The sequence below is a fragment of the Polypterus senegalus genome, chromosome 16 (genome assembly GCF_016835505.1).
Source record: "Polypterus senegalus isolate Bchr_013 chromosome 16, ASM1683550v1, whole genome shotgun sequence".
NCBI lineage: Eukaryota > Metazoa > Chordata > Cladistia > Polypteriformes > Polypteridae > Polypterus > Polypterus senegalus.
Window position 1 is genome coordinate 901,930 of NC_053169.1, and position 22,553 is coordinate 924,482.

Consider the following 22,553-nt stretch of genomic DNA (forward strand, 5'->3'; position numbering starts at 1 on the left):
AGAACACGATGATAATGTAAAGTAAGTACATGCTGTGCTCGGACGGGATGTATAGCTAGGGGTATATTCGGTGCCAAAGTGCCCACTAATTAGAACTACTCTAACCGAAACAGTACAAAGCCTCACATTTCAAAGCAGTCTTTTAATGTTGATGACTAAAAAGGGCAATGTACGTTAGCGTTATGTAATAATAATAATATTATATCGGCCACATGGTTCAGTGAATCGGTCGGGTTAGCGCCCTCGAGTCGCGCACGCGATTCTTTCAAAGAAGCCGAGCCGGAATGTGCTCCTCAGTTCTCGTTGGAGCTCAAGCCCCGCCCAAATGCCGCGCGTGTGACTAACAAGACCCGCTCGGCCGGGCTCGCTACCTCACAGACCGGCTTGCGTAAGCACCGGAGTTATCATAGCGTACTGGCACTGCTTTGGTAGTTAGCTGTTGTGCTGTCACCGAGATCAGTGCTACAACACTCTTGTCACCACGACAGGCATTAGGGCTGAGCTACTTAAAACTCTGTGGGATTATTAACATGGTCACGCTCCCCGATTTAGTGTAGGCTTTCTTTGCATAACGTCTGTATCTGGTGGTGCTTGTGAGAATACTTTGCACCTAAACCGGTCTTCATGAGTCATAACGTAGACTGTGTTTCGTCGATGTCCATTCCACACAAAGCAAGATGCAGACCGAAGCGAGTGGACGTCGACGAACCTCTACCCAAGTGCGCGAGACTGAACGATTCTCTTACCGACGCATGTTCCATAAACTCGCCGTCACCCCCGGTGCCCCACAGCGCTACTGCGCTACAGCAGGGACCCTCTCAGATTGGAGTTTACTTGCTGCTGCCCATCTCGGATAGGAATGGCGCATACCGGGCTCTGGATGTACACTCCGGGGGCGAGTCACTGTGCAAGGTAAGGGTATAAGACACAAGGATAAGTGTATGAACGTAAGTTAAGACTCGGGAGACAGGTGCGTGTCATCTGGGGATTGCGTGTGTGTGAGATGGAACATCATATGGACAAGTGTGTACAGTATATGTAAAGTGAAGACTTAGGGGTCGATGTGCATGTGTGTGAAAGCGTGAGGAGTCAAGACATGAAGGTAAGGAGGTATGGAAGGTGAAGTGCGAAAGATGTTTTTTTTTTCGTTGATGTATAAAGTAGGTGAAGTGTAAGATACGAGTACGGGCGTATGTATATATATATATGTGTGTGTATATATATGTATATGTATATGTATATATATATATATATATATAAGGTAAAGGTGTGTGCAAGTAAATTTAAGACTTTAGAATTGATAGAAGTGCAGAACGTAAAGACACTTATGGCAACTGTTTGTATGCAAGGTAAAGAGTTGGGAAGAGATGTGTGTCATCTGAAGGGGTGAAGACAAAGATATTTGTCTTGGTGTCAGAAACAGAAAGACATACAGGCAAGAGTGTTTGTATAAAGTAAAGACCTAGAGATGAATGCCTATGGTTCAAATCTATGTGTGTGAAGAGTTGAGACAGGATGGTAAGTGTGTGTATGTATGTGTAAAGTGGACGAGGTAGTGTGTGTGCACAGTGAAGACATTGGAGTCGGGGAATATCGAGGTGAACTGTAAAGACATTAAGTCAAATATATGTATATAAGGTAGAGACCCAGGCACAGGTGTGTGCATAAGGTAAAGACTTGGGAGCAGGTGAGAGAATGTGAGTGTAAGGTAAAGACCAAGGTAGGTGTGATTATATAAAATGTAAAGTCCTCAGGGGAAATGTATATGAGGTAAGGCAAGGACACAGATGAGTGTGTGCAAGGTAAAGACAAAGAGGCAGCTGAATGAGCAATAAGAATATTTAAAGAGGTAAAGATCCAGAGATGTGTATGTGGGTGGTAAAAATACCGGACCTGTGTACTTATGTAAAATGTAAAAACAGCATAAGTAGAAATGTGGTGGAGACCAAAGGGCATGGGTAGATGTGAAATGTAAAGACATACAGACATGGGACGCATATAAGGTAAACAGTTTGGAATTGGAATAGTGTGGGGCATCATGAAAAGCGAGGATATAAGGACGTGTAGTGAAAATCGTGATGTTTCTAACAGAAAATGGAAAAACTTAAAGAGGTAAATGCCTAAGGGATAGGTGTGCTTGTGTGATATAAAAAGGCATATAGAGGAATGTACATGCGTGCGTGCGTGTGTGTGTGTATGTAAAGTAAAGAGCTTGGAATAGGTGTGCTAGAGGAGACATTAGGATCAGTGTGTGTAAGGTGTGTGAGGAGCAGATGTGGGTTCAAGTTAAGGACTTTGGAGTAGGTGTGTATCAAGGTGAAGACTAAGAATACATTTACACATGCAAGGAAAAAACCTGGTCACAGGTGTTCATATGTGTGCAAAGATGTGTGCGTAAGGTACAGACGCCTAGACAGGTAATGTGTGAAAGTTAAGGATCTCAAGGCAAGTGTACGTATAAAAGAATTAAAACAAAACAAAAAAAACTGAGGATAGCTGTAAGCTTGAAGGGTGAAGACATCAAGGGAAGTGTACTGTATGTGTGCAACATGTTGGCATGTTAGCCTGTGTGTGAAAGAGAAGGATGTTGGGGGGCATCGTGTATTGCGTGTGAAGGGGCAGCAATATATGAAGGGTGCATTGCAAATAAATGTTGTTTAGCAGATGTGGGGGTCCAAAGCAGCAAAATTAAAGACAGCAGGTTTAGTACATGTGTGCACACCACAGGTTATAAAAAAAGAAAGACACCCGGCCCTGCACTGTAGTGAGAAGAGCACATGGCACACCGGTGTATGCCTAGACAACCACATTTTTAGGTAGTGCCTTTCATTTCCCTAAATCATGAAGACAAAGCAAATAGTATTTGATTTCACACACATTACAGTAAGTGATGCAGGAGTGCATATGCAGGGGAATTGCTAAGAGACACAATGGCAGGATGATGATTAAGAATAAGAATGACAACCGAGCAAAAGACACATTGACACCAAAGCAGCCTCCTAAAATTGACTCTTAGTGTGTGTGTGGAATTTGAAAGGTCCAGATAAGATGAATTTAGCTCTGGCTGGTTGTGTGTGTGTGTGTGTGTGTGTGTGTGTGTGCGGGCACAGCTGCAAGTATGGGTGTCTCTTTGTGCAGGAGCCTTGGTTCAGTGTGTCAACTAAAGGCGGCTCCAGATTACTTGTGCAAGGTGCAGGCTGCAGGTAGCAAAGTAAAAGGCATGAGGTGCCCGTCCATAGACATGTTTTTAATGTAAAGGCATGATGGGAATCGCAGAGGTGTACAGTACATGTAGTCCACTCTGTATTTGGCTGATATGGATGAGTGCATGTATGCACATGGACTGGCTCCAGTGGACTAGTGCTGTTCGGGTAGGCACTGGCTACCTGTTAGATCCAATTAGATAAGCTGTTTCGAAAATTGGGTCATGTAGAGCCACCTCAGACCTGCTGAGTGGGCTCCTTAATGCTAGGCACTCATTACAGGATAATCAGCCTAATTTTGGGCCAGATTTGGGCAAAAGGTGTCTTGATTTCAGGTAAGACAATTATACTCCCAGATCATCCGGTTGGGTGAGGTATGTAATGATTAATCGTAACCTCCCTCTATTTTCAGAAATTCTTTTTGTTTTACGATTTTTCACTACAAAGTAATGTACCTGGTAAATCATTACTGCAAGCTGAACTTGACTGTTGTCCACCATGTTTGTGCTTGTGATAAATTCTGTGAGACCCCAGGTTTGGAAAGTTGGAGCTTAGAGTGGAGAGCAGCTGCCGCTGCATCTCTTAGCTTACATCTGATTTGTTTGTGTTGTATCAGATGAGGGCAGCACGGTGGCGCAGTGGGTAGCGCTGCTGTCTCACAGTTAGGAGACCCGGGACCCTGCGTGGAGTTTGCATGTTCTCCCTGTGTCTGCGTGGGTTTCCTCCCACACTCCAAAGAAATGCAGGTTAGGTGCATTGGCGGTCCTAAATCGTCCTTAGTATGGATGAGGGTGTGCCCTGCAGTTGGCTGGCGTCCTGGCCGGGGTTTGTTCCTGCCTTGTGCCCTGTGTTGGCTGGGATTGGCTCCAGCGGACCCCTGTGACCCTGTAGTTAGGATATAGCGGGCTGGATACTGGATGGTTGGATGTATCAGATGAAATCTTTCTTAGGTGGGGAGAATATAGCAAATAAATAAGGAGGCAACATTAAATGGAGCGTTGTACTGTATGTTGTGCATTTATTTTGTTTATGGCACCAGAGATTGGTGACATGATGGTTTGTCATGCAAGTATGAATTTCACAGTACACTGTACAAATAACAGTACTAATAATCTTAATGTATTGTGGTGAAGGGAAGACACCAAGAAGCCCAAAAAATGTTGGGGTGCCAACTGGGTCTCCCCTGTTTGATACATTTTCCATAAACACAGAAGAAGCAGGCACATGATAGTGCCAAACTATCCAAATCAATAGGCAGGGGTGGCCTAAAGACAAGTCCTACTTATCCATAGAGTGGGTCCAGTGTGACGGAGCTCCATCCTGCAGTTCGCTCTCCTCCAAGTGAGACGCCTCCTTCCAGGGATGGTCTGCTTTTATAAGATTGTGGCTGGGAGGAGTGGAGTCAGTTGCCCTCATGGGGCGTAAACTGGGCGCTGTGTGTGAGAAAAGAGATAGTACTGTTAGCGACAGTGCCCCCTCATGTCCGAGAGTGAACGTGGTCTGTCATGGATGATGAACACTATGGTTGGAGGGGCATCCATACTGGCGTAGTTGGTTTTTCATTTCTTGATTGCAACACCAAAATAAGGGAAGGAGAGTGGGAGACTACCTTCCAGTACTATATGATCTCCACATGGAGTGGGTGGCAGCATCCCTCTTGGTGAGCTCCTATTTGGATACCTGGAGGGCAGCATGGGAGTTGTAGTCCCAGTGGGCTGCCCCTTTTTAGGTTCCTTGAGTACTGCTAAGAGTAGGCACCCTTGTCCAGTTCAGGTTTTGCTTGATCTGGAAGTGCTTTGTATGAAGACACTGGCAGTACCCCCAGTCTGGCTTAAGAAGGAATCCTCCAGCTTACCTGGTGTGGTTGGCATCAGGAGAGAGAGAGGGGGTAAAGTTCACTTGGGGAGGAGTGGAGGAGGAATAGGAAAAGAGAGTAGAAGGAAGGAAAGAATAATGAGTTTTGCACTTGCTGCTTATTTCAAGAGGGCATCATCTGGGGTGGGTTTCTCATATGTGAAAGATACTGTGCCCTCATTGAGGAGTTTCTTTTAAGCCAAAGTCTGAGTTGTGTTCAGTTAGGTCAGGGGTTTGGAGTACAAGTTGCCCCCTGCAGGCCATAACCTATACATAAGACGAACAACATAAAACTTATTATATACAGTATGTGAAACAACACACACCGTCATATATGTATGTATGCGGTGGGCTGACGCCCTGCCCGGGGTTTGTTTCCTGCCTTGCCCCCTGTGTTGGCTGGGATTGGCTCCAGCAGACCCCCGTGACCCTGTAGTTAGGATATAGCAGGTTGGATAATGAATGGATGGACATATGTATGTACTGTATATATGCACGTGTGGATGTACTGTATACTTTTATTCATTTTGTATATTTGTCTAATCCAGCTTTCAGTATTACAGATGCTAGATGTCATTGTAGCAAGGCTGTTACTGTTAGAGTGCTGCTGGGTCAGGTACATAACAGAAGGTTGATGGTGGTCATTAGCGCTGCTGCATTATGAATCCAGTGTCCTAGTTTTGGATCCCACACCAGCTTATTGCCCGTGTGGCGCCATTGTGTGGGTTTACCGGTCACAAGTCCAAAGACGTACAAGTTCAGTTAATTGGTTATTCCTAATTAGCCCTGTGTGTGTGTGGTTGGTTGGGTGGGCCCCTGCAGTGGATTAACACCCCGTTCAGGGTTAATCCTGCCTTGCACCCAATACAGCCTGATCAGGATTAAGTGGATTTGAGATAATCATGTTGCTTATACCTCATCAGAATTCCTTAAGCTACTTTATTGAATCAACTGTTCTTTTTCTCCTACTCATTACATTTCACAGGTGTTTAGCATGAAGCAATATCAAGATAAAATCCTGCCTTACACCACCCTTCCTGCACACCAGAACATTTCCAGCATTGTGGACATCATCATGGGAGACTGTAACGTCTACGTGTTTTTTGAAAGAGACTACGGAGATATGCACACCTTCGTCAAAGGCTGCAAAAAAGTTGAAGAAGACACGGCTGCCAGGCTCTTTTATCAGATCGTGTCGGCTGTGGCTCACTGTCACCATTCAGGGATTGTGCTTGGTGACCTGAAGCTCAGGAAATTCATTTTTTCAGATGAGCAGAGGCAAGTATAAATGCAGGAATCCTATTAAGTACGTCTGAGTGTTTAAAAGTGTACCTGCCCCAAAGCACAGCGGGCTTGACATTGTGAAGGGACTGCCTACTGAGAGGAGAACACAAACTATTTATGGATATCCGTCCACTTGACAGCGTAGGCACGAGAGACCATTAAGGGGTGATGTGCTCTGTATGTTTAAAGGAATTTCACACTTCAAAAGAAACTCTAGGGGATAACAAATAACGAAACGGGTTCCCCAATCTGGCATGTGGTGACGGCGTAAGAGCTTCCACATGCACCATTCTGCTGCCCATTACAGAGGGCATAAGGCCAGAAACTCTAAGGGATTTTGTTCATTTAAACAAGTAAGTAGGCTCAGGAAACTGTGGGGGTATTTTGTAGGTTGTTCCTGGAACCCAGAAATTAGTCTAAAGTAGAGTTTTAAAATCCAGAATCTGACCAAATGTTGGATTAGGAAGTTCATTAATCCAAGGTTTCCAAACATGGAGGTGAGGCAACCTCTAAATTCAGGCTGAAAATTAGAGGCTATTATGCTGTTGAGATAGTAGATTTGATGTGAAAAGGTGGACAGGCCAAAACAATGGACATTCATCTAGCTGTATTGATTCCACCAACCTTGGGTGCAATGAAGGAACCAATCCTGTACAGAACAGGAGCCCATCATAAGGAGCAAACAATGTCTATATAATGGTCCAGTTTAGTGACACCAGTCTTTGAGGTGGCTCAGAAAATGGAGCATGCAGAGGAAACTCACATGAACACTGAGAGGATATGCAAACTGCACACATTTAGTGACCAGGAGTCGAACCCCAATCTGTGAGGCACTAATAAATAAGGCCATCTTCATGTGCCAACATCCAAAGAAACAATGTGAGATACAGAGACCCAGTACAGTTTTTGCCTTTCATTTACAGTTTGTCTTTTTTGGCATTTAATCATCCCACTGTTGCATTTTTTAATAACTAAACGAGAAATACTGACTATTTAGACAGAATGGTGCAGTGGAGCCTGAACCTGCCTCTGCCTCACTGAGCGGCTCTGTGCAGTTCACTTACCCGGGGTGTGTCTCAATGATAACAAACTATGTATGTAAAGAAATGGCAAATCTAAGGAGTACTGATCTTGTAAGTTACTTTGGATACCAAGTAATAATAGCAGCATAGTAGCACAGTGTGCAGCACACATGGACTTCAGAGATCCAGCACCCTGGCCTTGAATTCCACTCCCACTTGCTGTCCGTGTGGAGTTTGTATGTTCTCCTTGTGCCCGTGAGTGTCTTCCTCACCAAATTCCCAACAATGTGCCATTTAGGTCAATGGGAATTCTGATTTGGCCCGTGTGTAAATGTGGTTATATGCATGAATGGGTCCTTCTATGGACTTGCTCAATGCTGCCGGAAATAGGCCCTGGCCCACCATGACCATCAATTTGGATTAAACAGGTTTGAGACTGTTATGTCTTAGTTATAATATAATTTACAGCAGTTATGTTCATGCATATGCGTAAATAACATAAAGATGCAGATATAATATATATATATAGTGGGGTACAGCCCAGACACAGACAGGTAGACATGATGATTTCACCACACACGTTTATTTTACACTTTAGTATTTACACTTAGTGAGCACAAACCCAGTGGCGCAGCACCAATCACCCCTTTAAGTCCTGGCCTTTTCACAATGCCTTTTCTTCTTCTGACCGCCTCCACTCCTCTGTCTCTCTCCTCTCCCGACTCCAGCCATCGAATGGAGGGAGGCGACCCCTTATGTACATGCCCGGATGGGCTCCAGGTGTTTCCCGACACTCCCCTGTGTGGCGGAAGTGCCGGCTGCGCACCCGGAAGCACTCCGGGTGTCCCCAGTCCTCTATCCCATGCACTTCCACCACACCCGGCGGCCTCCAAAGGCACCAGAGCGCCCCCTGGCGGTGTCCACGGGCCACTACAGGGTTGAGCTTCAAAGCTCTGTACTCGTGATCCCCAAAGCAACCAGGGCGGTCGCACCCTCGTGGTCTGGAGGAGGCTCAAGCCCTCCTCTGGTCCTCCTGGGCGTCCCGGCTGGGCAGCAGCCCCAGCCACTCGCCACAATATATATATGTGTGTTGAAATAGTGAATATTTTGGAAGATAAGAATGTACACATGTGGCTACATAGTTGCTACCTCTCACCTCCTGAAGACGGGGGGCAAATCTCCACTCTGCCATTGTCTCTGTGGATTGCCATGTCTGCGTAGGCCTCATAGTTTTAGTCTCATGTCACGAGGATGTGCACATTAACTTAACTGTTGACTCTACATTTGCTCAGTGTGAGTGTGTTTAAATATAAAGCATGTTATTTTAATTGTTGGCGTGTGTTTAAGTATGCTTGTCAAGGGTTGGTTCTTGCCTTGCACCCAAGACTTTTGGACCCTGTAACTATTAAAATGGACGTATACAGTATATTCAGACACTCATACTTAACACATACATGCATGTAATGCGTTGTGCATATTTTCATCCATGTAATGGTATTGTAGATTTTATATTGTAATTTATAATTTTGTAATTAATAATTATAGTTTGTAATTTAAATGTATCTGTATCATTATAGATAATAATAGCAGCAGTAGTGTCACATGCACAGAGTACAGTGAGATTCTTACATGCAACACATCAGCACTCTCTGGCGCCATAATAAATGAAACAATGTTTTCAATTCATGCCGAAGAAGACCTACACACACTGTTTTACAATTAGTGCCCTGTCTCGGTGTCACATAATAAATTGGTGCTGAGGAATCAACCTGCTGTGCCCTAGCGTGTAATTAAGTTTTACATCTGTCACAGTCTTGAGTTCAAAATCCGGGACTTTTCAAATTCAAAACCGTCACGGTTTGACACTTTTTAACTTGTGGAGGCGTCAGACGGAACGGTGGTGGAGGATGAGAATATTGTTAAATATTCTATATAATACAGTAGACAGATGCTATAGTAAATGGACAATTTGAAAGTCACTCTATGACTTAGCAGGGTGTCGATCTCCAGGCCTGGAGGGCCGCAGTGGCTGCTGGTTTTCATTCTCACCCTTTTCCTAATCAGTGACCAGTTTTCACTGCTAATTAACTCCTGTTCCCTTCATTTTAATAGTGCTGTTGTTAAGGATTCGGTCCTCTGAAATGATTCCTTTCTTCATTAAATAGCAGCCAAACAGAAATGAGGCATGAAACGAGCCAACAAACGACCAGCTAAATCGGGGCTTCAGACTCCAACCACTTTCACAGTGAGAAGCCGATTCTTGCTGTTAATGAAACTCGTGATTTCATTCCATGGCTTGTTGGTGCTCTCATTCTGCCACAGCAGACATTTCCAGAACTGTTGATTTTTCTGTTTTTTCTAAGAGCACCCTCATAATGGTTCGGTGAGCTGAGAGATCAGCCTAACTTAGACCTCCATCTTTCTTTCTTTTCACATATTTTGTAATGGGCACAGGTGAGCTGGTCATTTGGATTCTTGTTGTTCTTTGTGTCTCTTTATTGTTTGGTTGCTAATTAAGAAAAAGGAAGCAACTAAGGGGCCTGAGTCAAGGTAATTAAAATTAAGGCAAAGGAAGGTAATTAGCAGTAAACACTGGTCACAAATTAAGAAGATGGTTAGAATGAAAACCTGCAGCCACTGCGGCCCTCCAGGCCTGGAGTTCGACACCACGACTTACGACTTCGACGGACTGACAGTTAGGAAAGTTTGTTTATTATCATGGAATTGTTACTTGCGTGTCTCCTCTGAATAGACACAGTGATACAATGCCAACAAAACAACACATATAAAACAGCAAAACAAACGGCATATATAGAGGTTGACATACTGTATGTACAATTATAATGAACATGTTATGTGTTTGTCAAGTATGCAAATACACCCTGTTGAACCTTTCCGTGGTAAATGTTTTGCATGAATTCCCTATTTGTACAGGACATTTTTCTCCAGGCAGAGTTTAGTGACCACACCTGTGCTTTATGAGGGTAGTGCCCCCAACGAGGCATTTTTAGGACTTGGCACAGGTATGTAAAGTTGGTTCCTATGGTGGGTTTAGTTAGTGAAATTATGGCTTGGGGGCAGCATTCTTCCCACTGGGGAGTTTATTTAGTGACCACACCTGCACTTTATTCTACCCTAGAACGTGTAGTATATGATATAATATACAGTATATACTGCATAGATATATAAAGAATACATAGATAGTTTTGCCTCACGGTTAGGAGACACGGGTTCGCCTCCCTGTTTGCATGTTCTCCTCGTGTCTGCTCCGGTTTCCTCTCACAGTCCAAAGACATGCAGGTTAGGCGCATTGGCAATCCTACATTGTCCCTAATGTGTGCCTGGTGTGTGTGTGTGCCCTGCGGTGGGCTGGCGCCCTGCCCGAGGTTTGTTTCCTGCCATGCGCCATGTGTTGGTTATGATTGGCTCCAGCAGTCCCCCCGTGACCCTGTGTTAGAATATAGTGGGTTGGATAATGGATGGATGGATAGATAGTTTTTATTATGACTTGACTATTCAGTAGTCTTGCTGTTTACAATCTGAGAGCAGAAACTGCCCCGTAATCTACTGGTACGAGTGCCAAGGGTTCTGCGCTCTTTTCCCAGAAAGAAGAATTGAGAAAAGTGTGCAGGATGGCTGAGATTTCCAGTAATCCTGTTTGCCTTTCTAAGGCAGCGAGTTTCGAGTATGTCCTGAACAGAAGGCAGCTTTGTGCCAGTAATATTCTGTGCCATCCTCTTTGGCACTTTTAAGTTCTTGGCCTGGCTGCGATGTGTGCACCATTAGAAGTTAGTGAGCCCTGATGGAGAAATTTGAGCCTCCCTCAGTCATCTGAGGAAGTAAAGTCTTTCTTGACAAGATCCAAAGATGTGTTGTGCCCACTTCGGCTCGTCGGTGATGGTCACTCCAAGAAATTTAAAGCCACTCACCCTATAAACCGTGTCCTTATTGGGTACAGGTGGGATAGAGGTCTGCCGTCTACTTCCTGAATTTTACGACCAGATCTCTGGCACTACTTAAGCATATAATGCTTGTGTCACAAAATGTGACCTTACTTTCAAAACCCCACTTTATTAAATTCAGCACCTGCCTGGACGATGTGCTGCTGGAGTTATTTGGCTCCAAATCAGTAAGTTTTTTAGCATTTTATAATAGTAGGACGTGTCCAAGCAATAGTAATAGCTGCCAAGTTTTTACTTTTTTTTTTGAGTTGTCATGTCCACTCACTCATAAACTGGCACTGATGCACTGGCAGAGTGGCATCACTCCAAAAGTGCTCAAGTTGTGTTCAGGGATGCCCAAAATGTGTACGTATTTGGGAAAAGTGAAAAATGTGACCTCATTCCTATGTTTTCTTTTATAAATTCATAACAATATGACTGCGGTGGGTTGGCACCCTGCCCAGGATTGGTTCCTGCCTTGTGCCCTGTGTTGGCTGGGATTGGCTCCAGCAGACCCCCGTGACCCTGTGTTCAGATTCAACAGGTTGGAAAATGGATGGATGGATGTACAGAGAAATAATAATTCACTTCTGCCCTAGAGTTAAATGCCCAGGTCCTTAGCCTCCTGCGTTCCACTGATCAGATTATTTTTCTAAAAAAAAAACTTGGAAACGTCCCGCCTGACACCCCCTCAAACTGCATTTTTTTTTTTTTGTTTCTGTTTTTATGTACAAAGTTTCGTCATTCTGCTGTACCTCCTCCTACATTCTCAAAAAAGAAGTCCTTAACAACGTCAGCCGGTGCCAAGTGTCATCCATGCCAAAAGCAGCCAGTTCCTCTTTTATTTTTTTTTCTCTCTCTCTCTCTCTTGTTTTTCTCCCTGTGCTGTAAACGTTGTGAGCGCATTTAACTTTCACTTTCCTAAAAGTGGCCACTTGAAGGGTCAAAGAGCCGCTGAGCCTTCGTAAAGACGCACACTGGCCGACTGCAGGGGTTTCGAGACGGGGTTTAAAGTTACTGCTGATCTTGTCTTATAAGGGATGGCAAGTCCAGGTGTCAGATGATCGCTTCCACCTTTGCGCACAGGAGGTGTGTAAAGAGAGACATTCTGCAACCTGCGTGTTGACAAACTGAGGAACTTCTGTAATTAGTACATACACCACTGTGTAGGAATCAGCAGTTGTCGAAACGCTGCGTTGCATTTCACATTGCTAATTTTGAAATCCGTCTTGCACAGGCAGATAATGTCCAGTGTTGCTAATGCCGTTGGGGCATTTCAACGCTAAAATTAGACGCAGTGCAGGCTGCTTGGTAAACTCTTGGAACCCGAGTAAGACACACTTTATTGGAGCTTGAACTCTGCCCCTGCAGAGAATTTCCACTTCCATGTAGGTGTTATTTATTTATATAGCACATTTAAAACAACTAGAAGCTGACCAAAGTGCTTTACATATAAAAGGTAACAGTATGAAATAAAAGCCAGATAAAGAATTAGAAAACATTATACATGCATGAACACACATATACCAACACACAAGCATAAATAGCTTATATATAATTATGTAGGGGCGGCACTGTGGCGCGGTGGGTAGCACTGCTGCCTCGCAGTTAGGAGACCAGGGTTCAATTCTTGGGTCCTCCCTGTGTGGAGTTTGCATGTCCTCCCCGTGTCTGCCTGGGTTTCCTCCCACAGTCCAAAGACATGCAGGTGAGGTGCACTGGTGAGTCTAAATTGACCCTGGTGTGTCTGTGTGTGCCCTGTGGTGGGCTGGCGCCCTGCCTGGGGTTTGTTTCCTGCCTTGGACCCTGTTTTGGCTGGGATAGGCTCCTGCAGACCACCGTGACCCTGATATCTATAATAATAATTCATTACATTTATATGGCACTTTTCTCAGTACTCAAAGCGCTATCTACACAGGGAGGAACTGGGAAGCGAACCACAATCTTCCACAGTCTCCTTACTGCAAAGCAGCAGCACTACCACTGTGCCACCTGTGACTGTGAATTTCCCCTTAGGATTAATAAAGTATCTATCTATCTATCATATAGTGCCTTTCTATCTATCTATCTATCTATCTATCTATCTATCTATCTATCTATCTATCTATCTATCTATCTATCTATCTATCTATCTATCTATCTATCTATCTATCTATCTATCTATCTATCTATCTATCTATCTATCTATCTATCTATCTATCTATCATATAGTGCCTTTCATTGTCTGTCTGTGTGTCCATCTATCTATCTCTATATAGGATATAGCGAGTTGGATAGTAGATGGAATGGATGGATAATTATGTAAAATAAAAATGCATACACAGTATGAACAATATAAATAGAAAGATTTAACCACTCAAACTCATAAGCTCAAAAGCAAGGGAATAAAAGTGTAAAAAATTGTGAAGTGTGGGAGCTGACTTTATTACGAGGGGCAAACTGTTCCACATTTTAGAACCTGCCACTGCAAAAGCACGATCTCCCCTCCGCTTCAGCCGTGTGCGTCGGACAATAAGCGATAGCTGATCCGAAGACCTCAGCTGCCTGGCTGACGAATATGGAACAAGAAGACCAGCTAAGTACGCGGGGGCCGACCCCATGTAGGGCTTTAAAAACAAAGAATAAAATCTTAAAACAGGGAGCCACTGAAGAGAGGCCAACGCCGGAGCGAGGTGCTCCATTTTTTTGTTCTAGCAGCTGCATTCTGCACCATTTGGAGGTGAGACAGTGTCGTACAACAACAGCAACATTTATTTCTGGAGCACATTGTCATACAAACAATGTAGCTCAAAGTGCCTTTACATGACAAAATAATTAAAACTAGGGAACACTAATTAACATTGAATAAAAGTAAGGTCCGATGGCCAGGGAGGACAGAAAAAACAAAAAAAAAAAAACTCCAGATGGCTGGAGAAAAAAATTAAATCTGCAGGGGTTCATAGGCCACGAGACCACCCAGCTCCCTCTAGGCATTCTACCAAACATCCATCCATCCGTTATCCAACCCGCTACATCCCAACCACAGGGTCATGGGGGTCTGCTGGAGCCAATCCCAGCCAACACAGGGCACAAGGCAGGATACAAACCCCGGGCAGGGCGCCAGCCCACCGCGGGGCGTCTACCTAACATAAATGACCTCAATCATTTAACATCAGACGGGATATCCCAACTTACAGGGCATTACAATAATCCACATGAGGCATAACAAAAGCATGGATGAGCTTCTGTAGGTCATTGAATGACAAGAACGGCTTGGCTTTATTGATCACCCTGCTCTTTACCACAGCATTGATCTGTTTGTCAAATTTAAAATTTGAATCCAAGATCATCCCAAGATTTTTAGCACATGACTTTAAGTACTGGACAAGTGGACCCAACGTGCTAGCAATGTTTCAGTTGACCAAATAGAATGACTTCAGTTTTTAACTGCAGGGAGTTAAGTGCCATCCAGTCCTTTATATCATCTGGGCATTTAAAAAGCTTTAGTCACAGACTCCATTTCACCCGACTGCAACAGGAAGTAGATTTGGGTATCATCAGCGTAACAATGTTAGGGGATACTATACTTGTTTAATATAGAGCAGAACGGTAACATACAGTGGGTACGGAAAGTATTCATATTGCAGCCATTTGCTAAAATCATTTAAATTAATTTTTTTCCTCATTAATGTACACACAGCACCCCATATTGACAGACAAAAAAATAATTTTTGAAATTGTTGCAGATTTATTAAAAAAGACAAACTGAAATATCACCTGGTCCTAAGTATTCAGACCCTTTGCTCAGTATTTAGTAGAAGCCCCCTTTTGAGCTCATACAGCCAGGAGTCTTCTTGGGAAAGATGCAACAAGTTTTTCACACCTGGATTTGGGGATCCTCTGCCATTCCTCCTTGCAGATCCTCTCCAGTTCTGTCAGGTTGGATGGTAAACGTTGGTGGACAGCCATTTTTAGGTCTCTCCAGAGATGCTCAATTGGGTTTAAGTCAGGGCTCTGGCTGGGCCATTCAAGAACAGTCACAGAGTTGTTGTGAAGCCACTCCTTCATTATTTTTGCTGTGTGCTTAGGGTCATTGTCTTGTTGGAAGGTAAACCTTCGGCCCAGTCTGAGGTCCTCAGCACTCTGGAGAAGGTTTTTGTCCAGGATATCCCTCAACTTGGCCTTATTCATCTTTCCCTCGATTGCAACCAGTCGTCCTGTCCCTGCAGCTGAAAAACACCCCCACAGCATGATGCTGCCACCGCCATGCTTCACTGTGGGGACTGTATTGGACAAGTGATGAGCAGTGCCTGGTTGTCTCCACACATACCGCTTAGAAAAGGCCAAAAAGTTCTATCTTGGTCTCATCAGACCAGAGAATCTTATTTCCCACCATCTTAGAGTCCTTCAGGTGTCTTTTAGCAAGCTAGGCTGTCATGTGTCTTGCCTCTCCTCAGTGTGTGGAGACAACCAGTCCTTTCATGTGACATGGTCCTGTGACAAGATCAGCAACAACAGTCAGCAAGTCTGACATGCCCCACAACTAGAAGTAGCATAATGTGACATCGGCCAAAGCCAACTTTCCATATAAAAACTATTATTATTATTAATTAAATAAATAGTCACTGGTTCAATGTCAATGAAAACTTGAGCACTGAAGAGATTTATTACTATTGCTTCAAGGCAAAAAGGCAGCCTGCCAAGCCATAAAAGAAAATATAAATTCAATTCAATTCATAAATGCTTGCTTATCTGATGATGTGCTAAGATAGGAAGTTATAGCACGAAAAAAAGGAAAAAGATCAGAGGAGAGATGTAATCGGGGGCAAGCAAAGTTCATAACTAGGAGATCACAAAAACGTGAGGTGAGTCAAAAGGAGCGACAGAATTTGCTACTTAAGTGCAAAGAAAACGAATCAAAATCCACGGCAAGTTGCCATCTGCAATTCTGGATAGAGATGTGACCTAAGAGATGACTTTTGATCCCGTTGCCTCAGTAACATAATGGGCCATGTGCCTTGTGCCTTCAGGTTGTTACCAAGGAAACCTGTAAACAAATGGCAATGACACCCGGTAAGGAAAAGAGCAATAAAACGATAAAAATACCCAAGTCTTGCAGAAGTGTCAAAACCCAAAGCTATCAAGTCCTTGTATAAAACAAACCAATTAAGGGGAGAAAAAGCCAGGAAGACTGCGTGAAAGTCCAGAAAAAAATGAAAATACGAACCACCAGTATGAACCAACGTTTTCCATTATGTGGCCACAGGGAATATTGGGCATAAGGTAAAAATCAGCTGTACCTTGGCATACCGCCCCAAACCCCACTCCCTTATAACAGGTTGTCAAGGCTAAGGATTTGGAGGAAACTGCAGTCCCTGTAGAAACTCATCAGAGACATAAGGAGAGCTGCACCACCTTACCATTGCAACATCAGACCAACCAGTGGAGTTTACAGGTACTTTGGACTCCATTAACCTCACCGGGCACCGTGCCATCTAATGTGTATAGAGAGAGAGTGGAAAAAATAGGACAAGGTTTGCATTCAGGTCCAAACTTGTCACTCGTTTTTGACCCGCTGTCACAAAATGCGTATATCCTGTTTAGCTCCCGTACGATGCTTTCTATTATACTTGTTTGTCCCAAGATCAAAGCTCTCGCTAGGCCTCTTAGTCAGCCCCAGAAGAGTTTCTGCGTGAGTCATTTTTCTCGGCTAGAAGAAAGTTATTGTTTTTGGAATGTTGAGACGTGAGAATGTTGTGGTAAAAGCGCTGTAGATAATCCCTTAAAGAGATATCTTTTGATTTCTCTCTGGTCCTTCTACCGAACAATAATTCCTCCTGGATGTATCATCTTTCCAGAAAAGGTTAGTGATTAGGTAGCATTACTGCCAGTAAAAGAACAACTGCTTGGCGCTGGTGATCACCACACTCCATCTGTGTGTGCTAATGGGGCCTGGGCTTTCTTCATGTGGTCATCATGGAACCAGTCACACCAACAAGAATATCTTGAGGGGCATCAGCAGCATAATAAATGTGGCACTGAAGGTAAGATGATGACTTGACATAGAATGGTTCAGCCAAGTGGAATTTAGCAGGCCAAAATGCTACAGGATGAAAAGTAGCAGACAATGAAGCTATTGAGGGTAATTTTCGTTAAGCTAACTTGTGTGTAAGGCTAACATCCAACGTGGTGATCATGCCTACTACGCTATTACAGAACTACAGAGGCGTCTCATTAATAGAACATGCTCAGTGTGTATTTTGGCCTAAATGTGTGATACTGTTGGCTTCACTTTTTTGGTTGCACAATTTGTTCTTTATATGCTGTAATCACATTTTTGTGGTCAGAAGTTACCAAATCCTTTAAGTTTGATAAAAAGAATCTGTTAACGCAGAATAGTGAAAAATATATTAATCAAAGAAAGACATACAACAAAGATGGAAAGGTTTAGACACGCAGAACACGTGTGGTGTATGACAACAGTAGTGATACTAATCTTGAGGAATGATGGGAGAAGTGTTTGGAGAAGCAAAGCAAACCCTGTTGGCGTATTACTGGAACTGTCTGAACAATGACGGATACGACTTCTGAAAGTGGGGAATCACAAATTAAAGTCCTGGCTTGTTCATAGTTGATTCCCCTAAAAGTAACATCTTGTTTTGTATTTGACAGGCCTTCTCTACGGTATTCCTGTCCATCGGCCCGTGTCTCGTTTTATGTCTGTCAGTTTTTTTTCCTCTTTCTCTGTGTTATCATTAGTGACCAAATTATATTTTATGTTGTTTCCATCTACCATAAATTTCTTCTCCGGGCACTTCGCCTTCCCCGTATGGTTCAGTTGCTGACATTAGTTTACAGCAAGTAGTGATAGCGGGATGCGCGTAATTCCATATCACTTTTGGACCTCATCATTACAGATTTTAACGAAACTTGACAAGATAATTTGGTCATCCGAGTAACCCATGGAACTGAAATTGCACACGTCTTGGATCAATATTAAGGGAGATTTAAACTAATAGAGTTTGAACTTATTGGGCTCGAGTTATGACTTTGACTGGTGTGGCATGTGGCTGGGGGTGGAGCCCAGCTGGGACGCCCAGGAGGACCGGAGGAGGGCTTGTGCCTCCTCCAGACCACGAGGGGGCGACCGCCCTGGTTGTGTTGGGGGTCACGGGTAGAGGGCTTGGAAGCCCAACCCTGTAGGGGCCCGTGGCCACCGCCAGGCGGCGCCCCGGTGCCTGAAGAACCCTGGACCTCAGCACTTCCGCCACACCAGGAAGTGCTGGGGGGAAGAAGACTGGGGACACCCAGAGGGCTTCCGAGTGCGCAGCCGGCACTTCCGCCACACGGTGGTGTGTCTGCGGGGGATTGCCGGGAAGCAGCTGGAGCCCATCTGGGCTGGTATTTAAGGGGCCGCCTCCCTTCATTCAGTAGCGAGAGTCGGGTGGAAGAGGACGGAGCTGAGAGAGGAGTGGAGGCGGCCAGAAGGAAGGCACAAAGGACTGTGAGGCCTGGACTTTGGGGGATCGGTGCTGGAGGCGCTGGGTTGTGCACTGACAGGACTGTAAATATTCTGTAAATGAACGTGTGTTGGGTGAGAAAACGATGTCCGCCTGTCTGTGCCCGGGGCTCGTTCCACACTGGCATCTCTCCCTAAATGTAAGTTGCACAGAAATGGTTCCCGTATTGTTTTCAAGCTTTTTGCCAGCTCTGTATATTTCATAAATACAGTACTATACGATGTATATCCTCAAAATGAAAAATTACCATTTTATGAGTGATTATAATCTTGAAAAGTGAAAAAAAAATGTTTGAATTGGTCAAGTTTTTATTAAAGCTAGCTTATAATGCAAATGAGAATAGTCCAATGTCCCCTGCAGATATTAAAAGGGCCAGTCTGTTATGACGTCGACTGTAATTTAATTATCTCTCTAAGGCCTGTCTGTATATTGCTGTAGTCGGGCTCTATCGGGTTTCTAAGTGCCAGCTCACCGTGACGCTGCCTCGGAAACAGGAAGTGCTCTGAGCGTTCGACACCCGAAGGTGTCACGGTGGGCTGCCACTGAGAAACCCGGCAGAGCCCGACTATAGCAGTATACAGACAGGCCTTAGAGAGATAATTAAATTACAGTCGACATCATAACAGACTGGCATTCATGAACACATCCAGAAAATGTATTTTCACGTGCTATCAGACTATTCGGAACTTCCAGTCGTGACATTTCACTTCCCCAGCTGGGTGCACTCTGATGGTTCGGGTTCGACTCTGTGAACACTTCTTGATTCTGGGAGCCTCTTCAACCCGAACTGTCGACAGCCATGAATCGAGATGAGCAAATAAGGACACACACATGCGGCAAGGTGTAGGTGAAAAAAAGGGCCAAGTGCTTTTATTAAAATCAATCAAAACCGAGTATTCAATAGTGGAGTGCATCATCCATAATAATTAAATAAGTAATTCATAAAATGAAAACCCAGTGTCCATGTAGAGTCTCAAATAATCCATAAATAAAAGTTAAAATTCCAAAGCAGGAATCCATTCTGAAATCTCTAATTCCTAAAACCGACGTCCCCTCATCTTTAACCCGTATGGGATCCTGCAGACAGGCACAGCCAAACTTTTCTTGTAGTCTCAGGTCCCTACTGTCCCATGGGCTCCCAGCGGGGCACCAAGCCTCGCCTCACACCTCCCGCTCTCACTGCCACTCCTTGGCCTTGCATGACAGCGGGCATCGGGCCACTCCAGCTACAATCAGAAATGCTCAGCCTGAATGGCCCTCTTCGGCGTCCCCAAGTCGGCCCTACGCTCCTCCGAGGGGCCTCATTCCATCAGCACCCCGCTGGCTCCCAATCCTCCCTTCATTCTCCCGTCTTTAACCTCCGTATCTTTCTTTTCTTTTCGTTCCCCGTCTTCTTTCTTTCTGTTCTGCCCTTTTCCTGGCCGGATTGGCGCGGGTGTGAACGAGGCACCTGCCTGACGCTCTCCTTCACACGTGTCTCTGTGATCAGTCAAGCACCCCAATCCACCCTGGAGTGAAGCTCACCTGCGGACACCCACACCCGTTTGGAGCCCAGCCCTTCCTTGGACGCGATTACTTATTTTAAAACTTGCCCAACGCCACGGACCACCTATCACGTGCATTCATGGGGGAGAAACTTGAGGTCTGCACAAAACATAAAGATGGACTGCCTTTCTCATGTAACTAAAGATCAAAATCAACAGATTTAATGTCTTCTCACTGCACTACAAATGCCAGTCAACCAAACACATGGCATTTCTGGCTGACCAGGCTGGATTTTATATTTTCCACAAGGTGAAAGGTCAGCATGACATCACCATCGGGTTTATTTCTTCTGAATTTTCCGACTTGAAGCTCTGCTTTTGTTGGGCTTTCCGACTCCTAATTATGGTATGTATGCTAGCATTGAGCCGCTGGGTTGCATTTCCAATGCTTTTTAAGGTTTCAGATCTGCTTGTCTTTTCAGTCTTCAGAGTCCCAATGTGCTTCTTTAACTTTAGTGTTTTTTTTTGTTTTCATTTTCAGAACCCTTTTGAAGTTAGAAAGTCTAGAAGAGAGTCACATCGTGAAAGAAGGCGACGACTCGATGTCGGAGAAGCATGGCTGCCCAGCCTACGTCAGCCCGGAGATTCTGAACACCACAGGGACATACTCTGGAAAATCTGCCGACGTCTGGAGTTTGGGGATCATGCTTTACACTTTGCTGGTGGGACATTACCCGTTTCATGATTCTGACCCAAGTGCTCTTTTTTCTAAAATAAGGAAGGGACAGTTTTGCATTCCCGAAACGGTTTCTCCGAAAGCCAAGTGCCTCATCCGCAGCATCCTCAGACGGGAGGCTTGTGAACGGCTGACGGCGGCCGAAATCCTCTTGCATCCCTGGTTCCGGGAAGCTATGAGAAGGGACTGCGTCCAGGAGGTCTTCCAGACGCCCGATCAAACTGTGCCCGAAGTCCCTTCTCTTCAGGACGATTTCTGCTCGTTCCTGTGCTGAATGAGTGAACAACGCGTTCCAGTGTGTTAGGGGGAGCAAACCATTTCAGCCTCAACTTCTCGTACTGTACTTTGGGTGTTACGCTTGTACCAAAATCTGCCGAGGCTCAGGCCTAATGAGATGCCAGCCTTTGGGCCGAACGACACCTCAGCGATGAAGAAAAGTGGAAAAAAAAAACCAACGAAAAAGAATCGAGATCTCCTGGTGCACGTGACGGAGAAAAATTGCACTTATATTTTTTTAAAAACGAAACAAGTGAGCCGACCTCAGACTGCGTGTAACAAGAGACAACCGCCATGTAAGGGGATGCATTTGTACTTTAGGGACGGCGCAGTGCGGGCAGAGCGTCGAGTCTGATCTGCCGTTCTTGTGTGCACATCGAAACGTGAGCCGTGTGTGATATTGAGATATTGAGGGCTGCTTTTCACGAAAACAAGCTGGGCGGTGAGGACGTGTTGCACTGATGAGCTCATTGTTGGGAAACGTTTGTATCTGTGATACAATCTGACTACTCTGTGTGTGTGTGTGTGTGTGTGTGTGGAAAGGTCTGAAAGAAAACATATGGTAGGATCCTGCACAGCGCATGTACAGATGCTTATTTGTAAAAGTGCAGCCAAAAAAACAAAACGATAATAATAAAAAAAAAACCCTCCAGTTTTGATTGAGATGTTTGTGTTTGTGAATCATCAGCGTTGTGGAATCCAACTTCAAACAGAGGTGTGTTTACAGCATGCATGACCTGTTAGTCATCGCCAAACAAACGGTGTTGCAATTTGAACTTTTTACAGTCGGGTGGCGTGTGGGCATCGCCTGCTGTAGTCTGAAGCATCTTAACTATGTTGGTAGTGTTGGCTTATTGGCTGATTTCCTTCCATTGAAGTATTTTTTGTCATACTGGGAAGGTTAAAGGTTGTGATACCTCAACCAGCTGACGGCACCTCATCTTCGTAAATCAAAACACATTTTAAGTAAGTCGAGGCCTTTGAATCCTGGTGGACAGTCTCGGCGAAGAACAGGATGGACGTGCGTCGTGGGCCGAATGGCCTGCTCTCGTCACAATTGCGATGTTCGTTAAAAGGGAAGCCATTGCTAAATAAATGAGTTTTTCTATGGATCATTTGGTCCACAGACAGTCCGTAGACATAAAGGTTGGGTGAACTGGCATTGCTAAAGTGTGTGTGTGTTCACTTTGCAGTAGACTGGCGCTCCGTCCTGGTTATCCTTCCTGCCTTGTGGCCCATGACTGTTGGTACGGA

At 44.6% G+C, this 22,553-nt stretch overlaps 1 protein-coding gene across 1 annotated transcript; it reads left to right on the forward strand.

Moving 5' to 3' along the window:
* Window positions 1–328: 328 nt before the first annotated feature.
* LOC120516324 (tribbles homolog 1-like) lies at window positions 329–21,474 on the forward strand. Its single transcript, XM_039737918.1, has 3 exons — window positions 329–912; window positions 6,043–6,335; window positions 20,829–21,474. The coding sequence occupies exons 1-3, from the start codon at window positions 625–627 to the stop codon at window positions 21,295–21,297; spliced, it is 1,050 nt and encodes a 349-aa protein (XP_039593852.1). The 5' UTR covers window positions 329–624; the 3' UTR covers window positions 21,298–21,474.
* The last annotated feature ends 1,079 nt before the right edge of the window (window positions 21,475–22,553 follow it).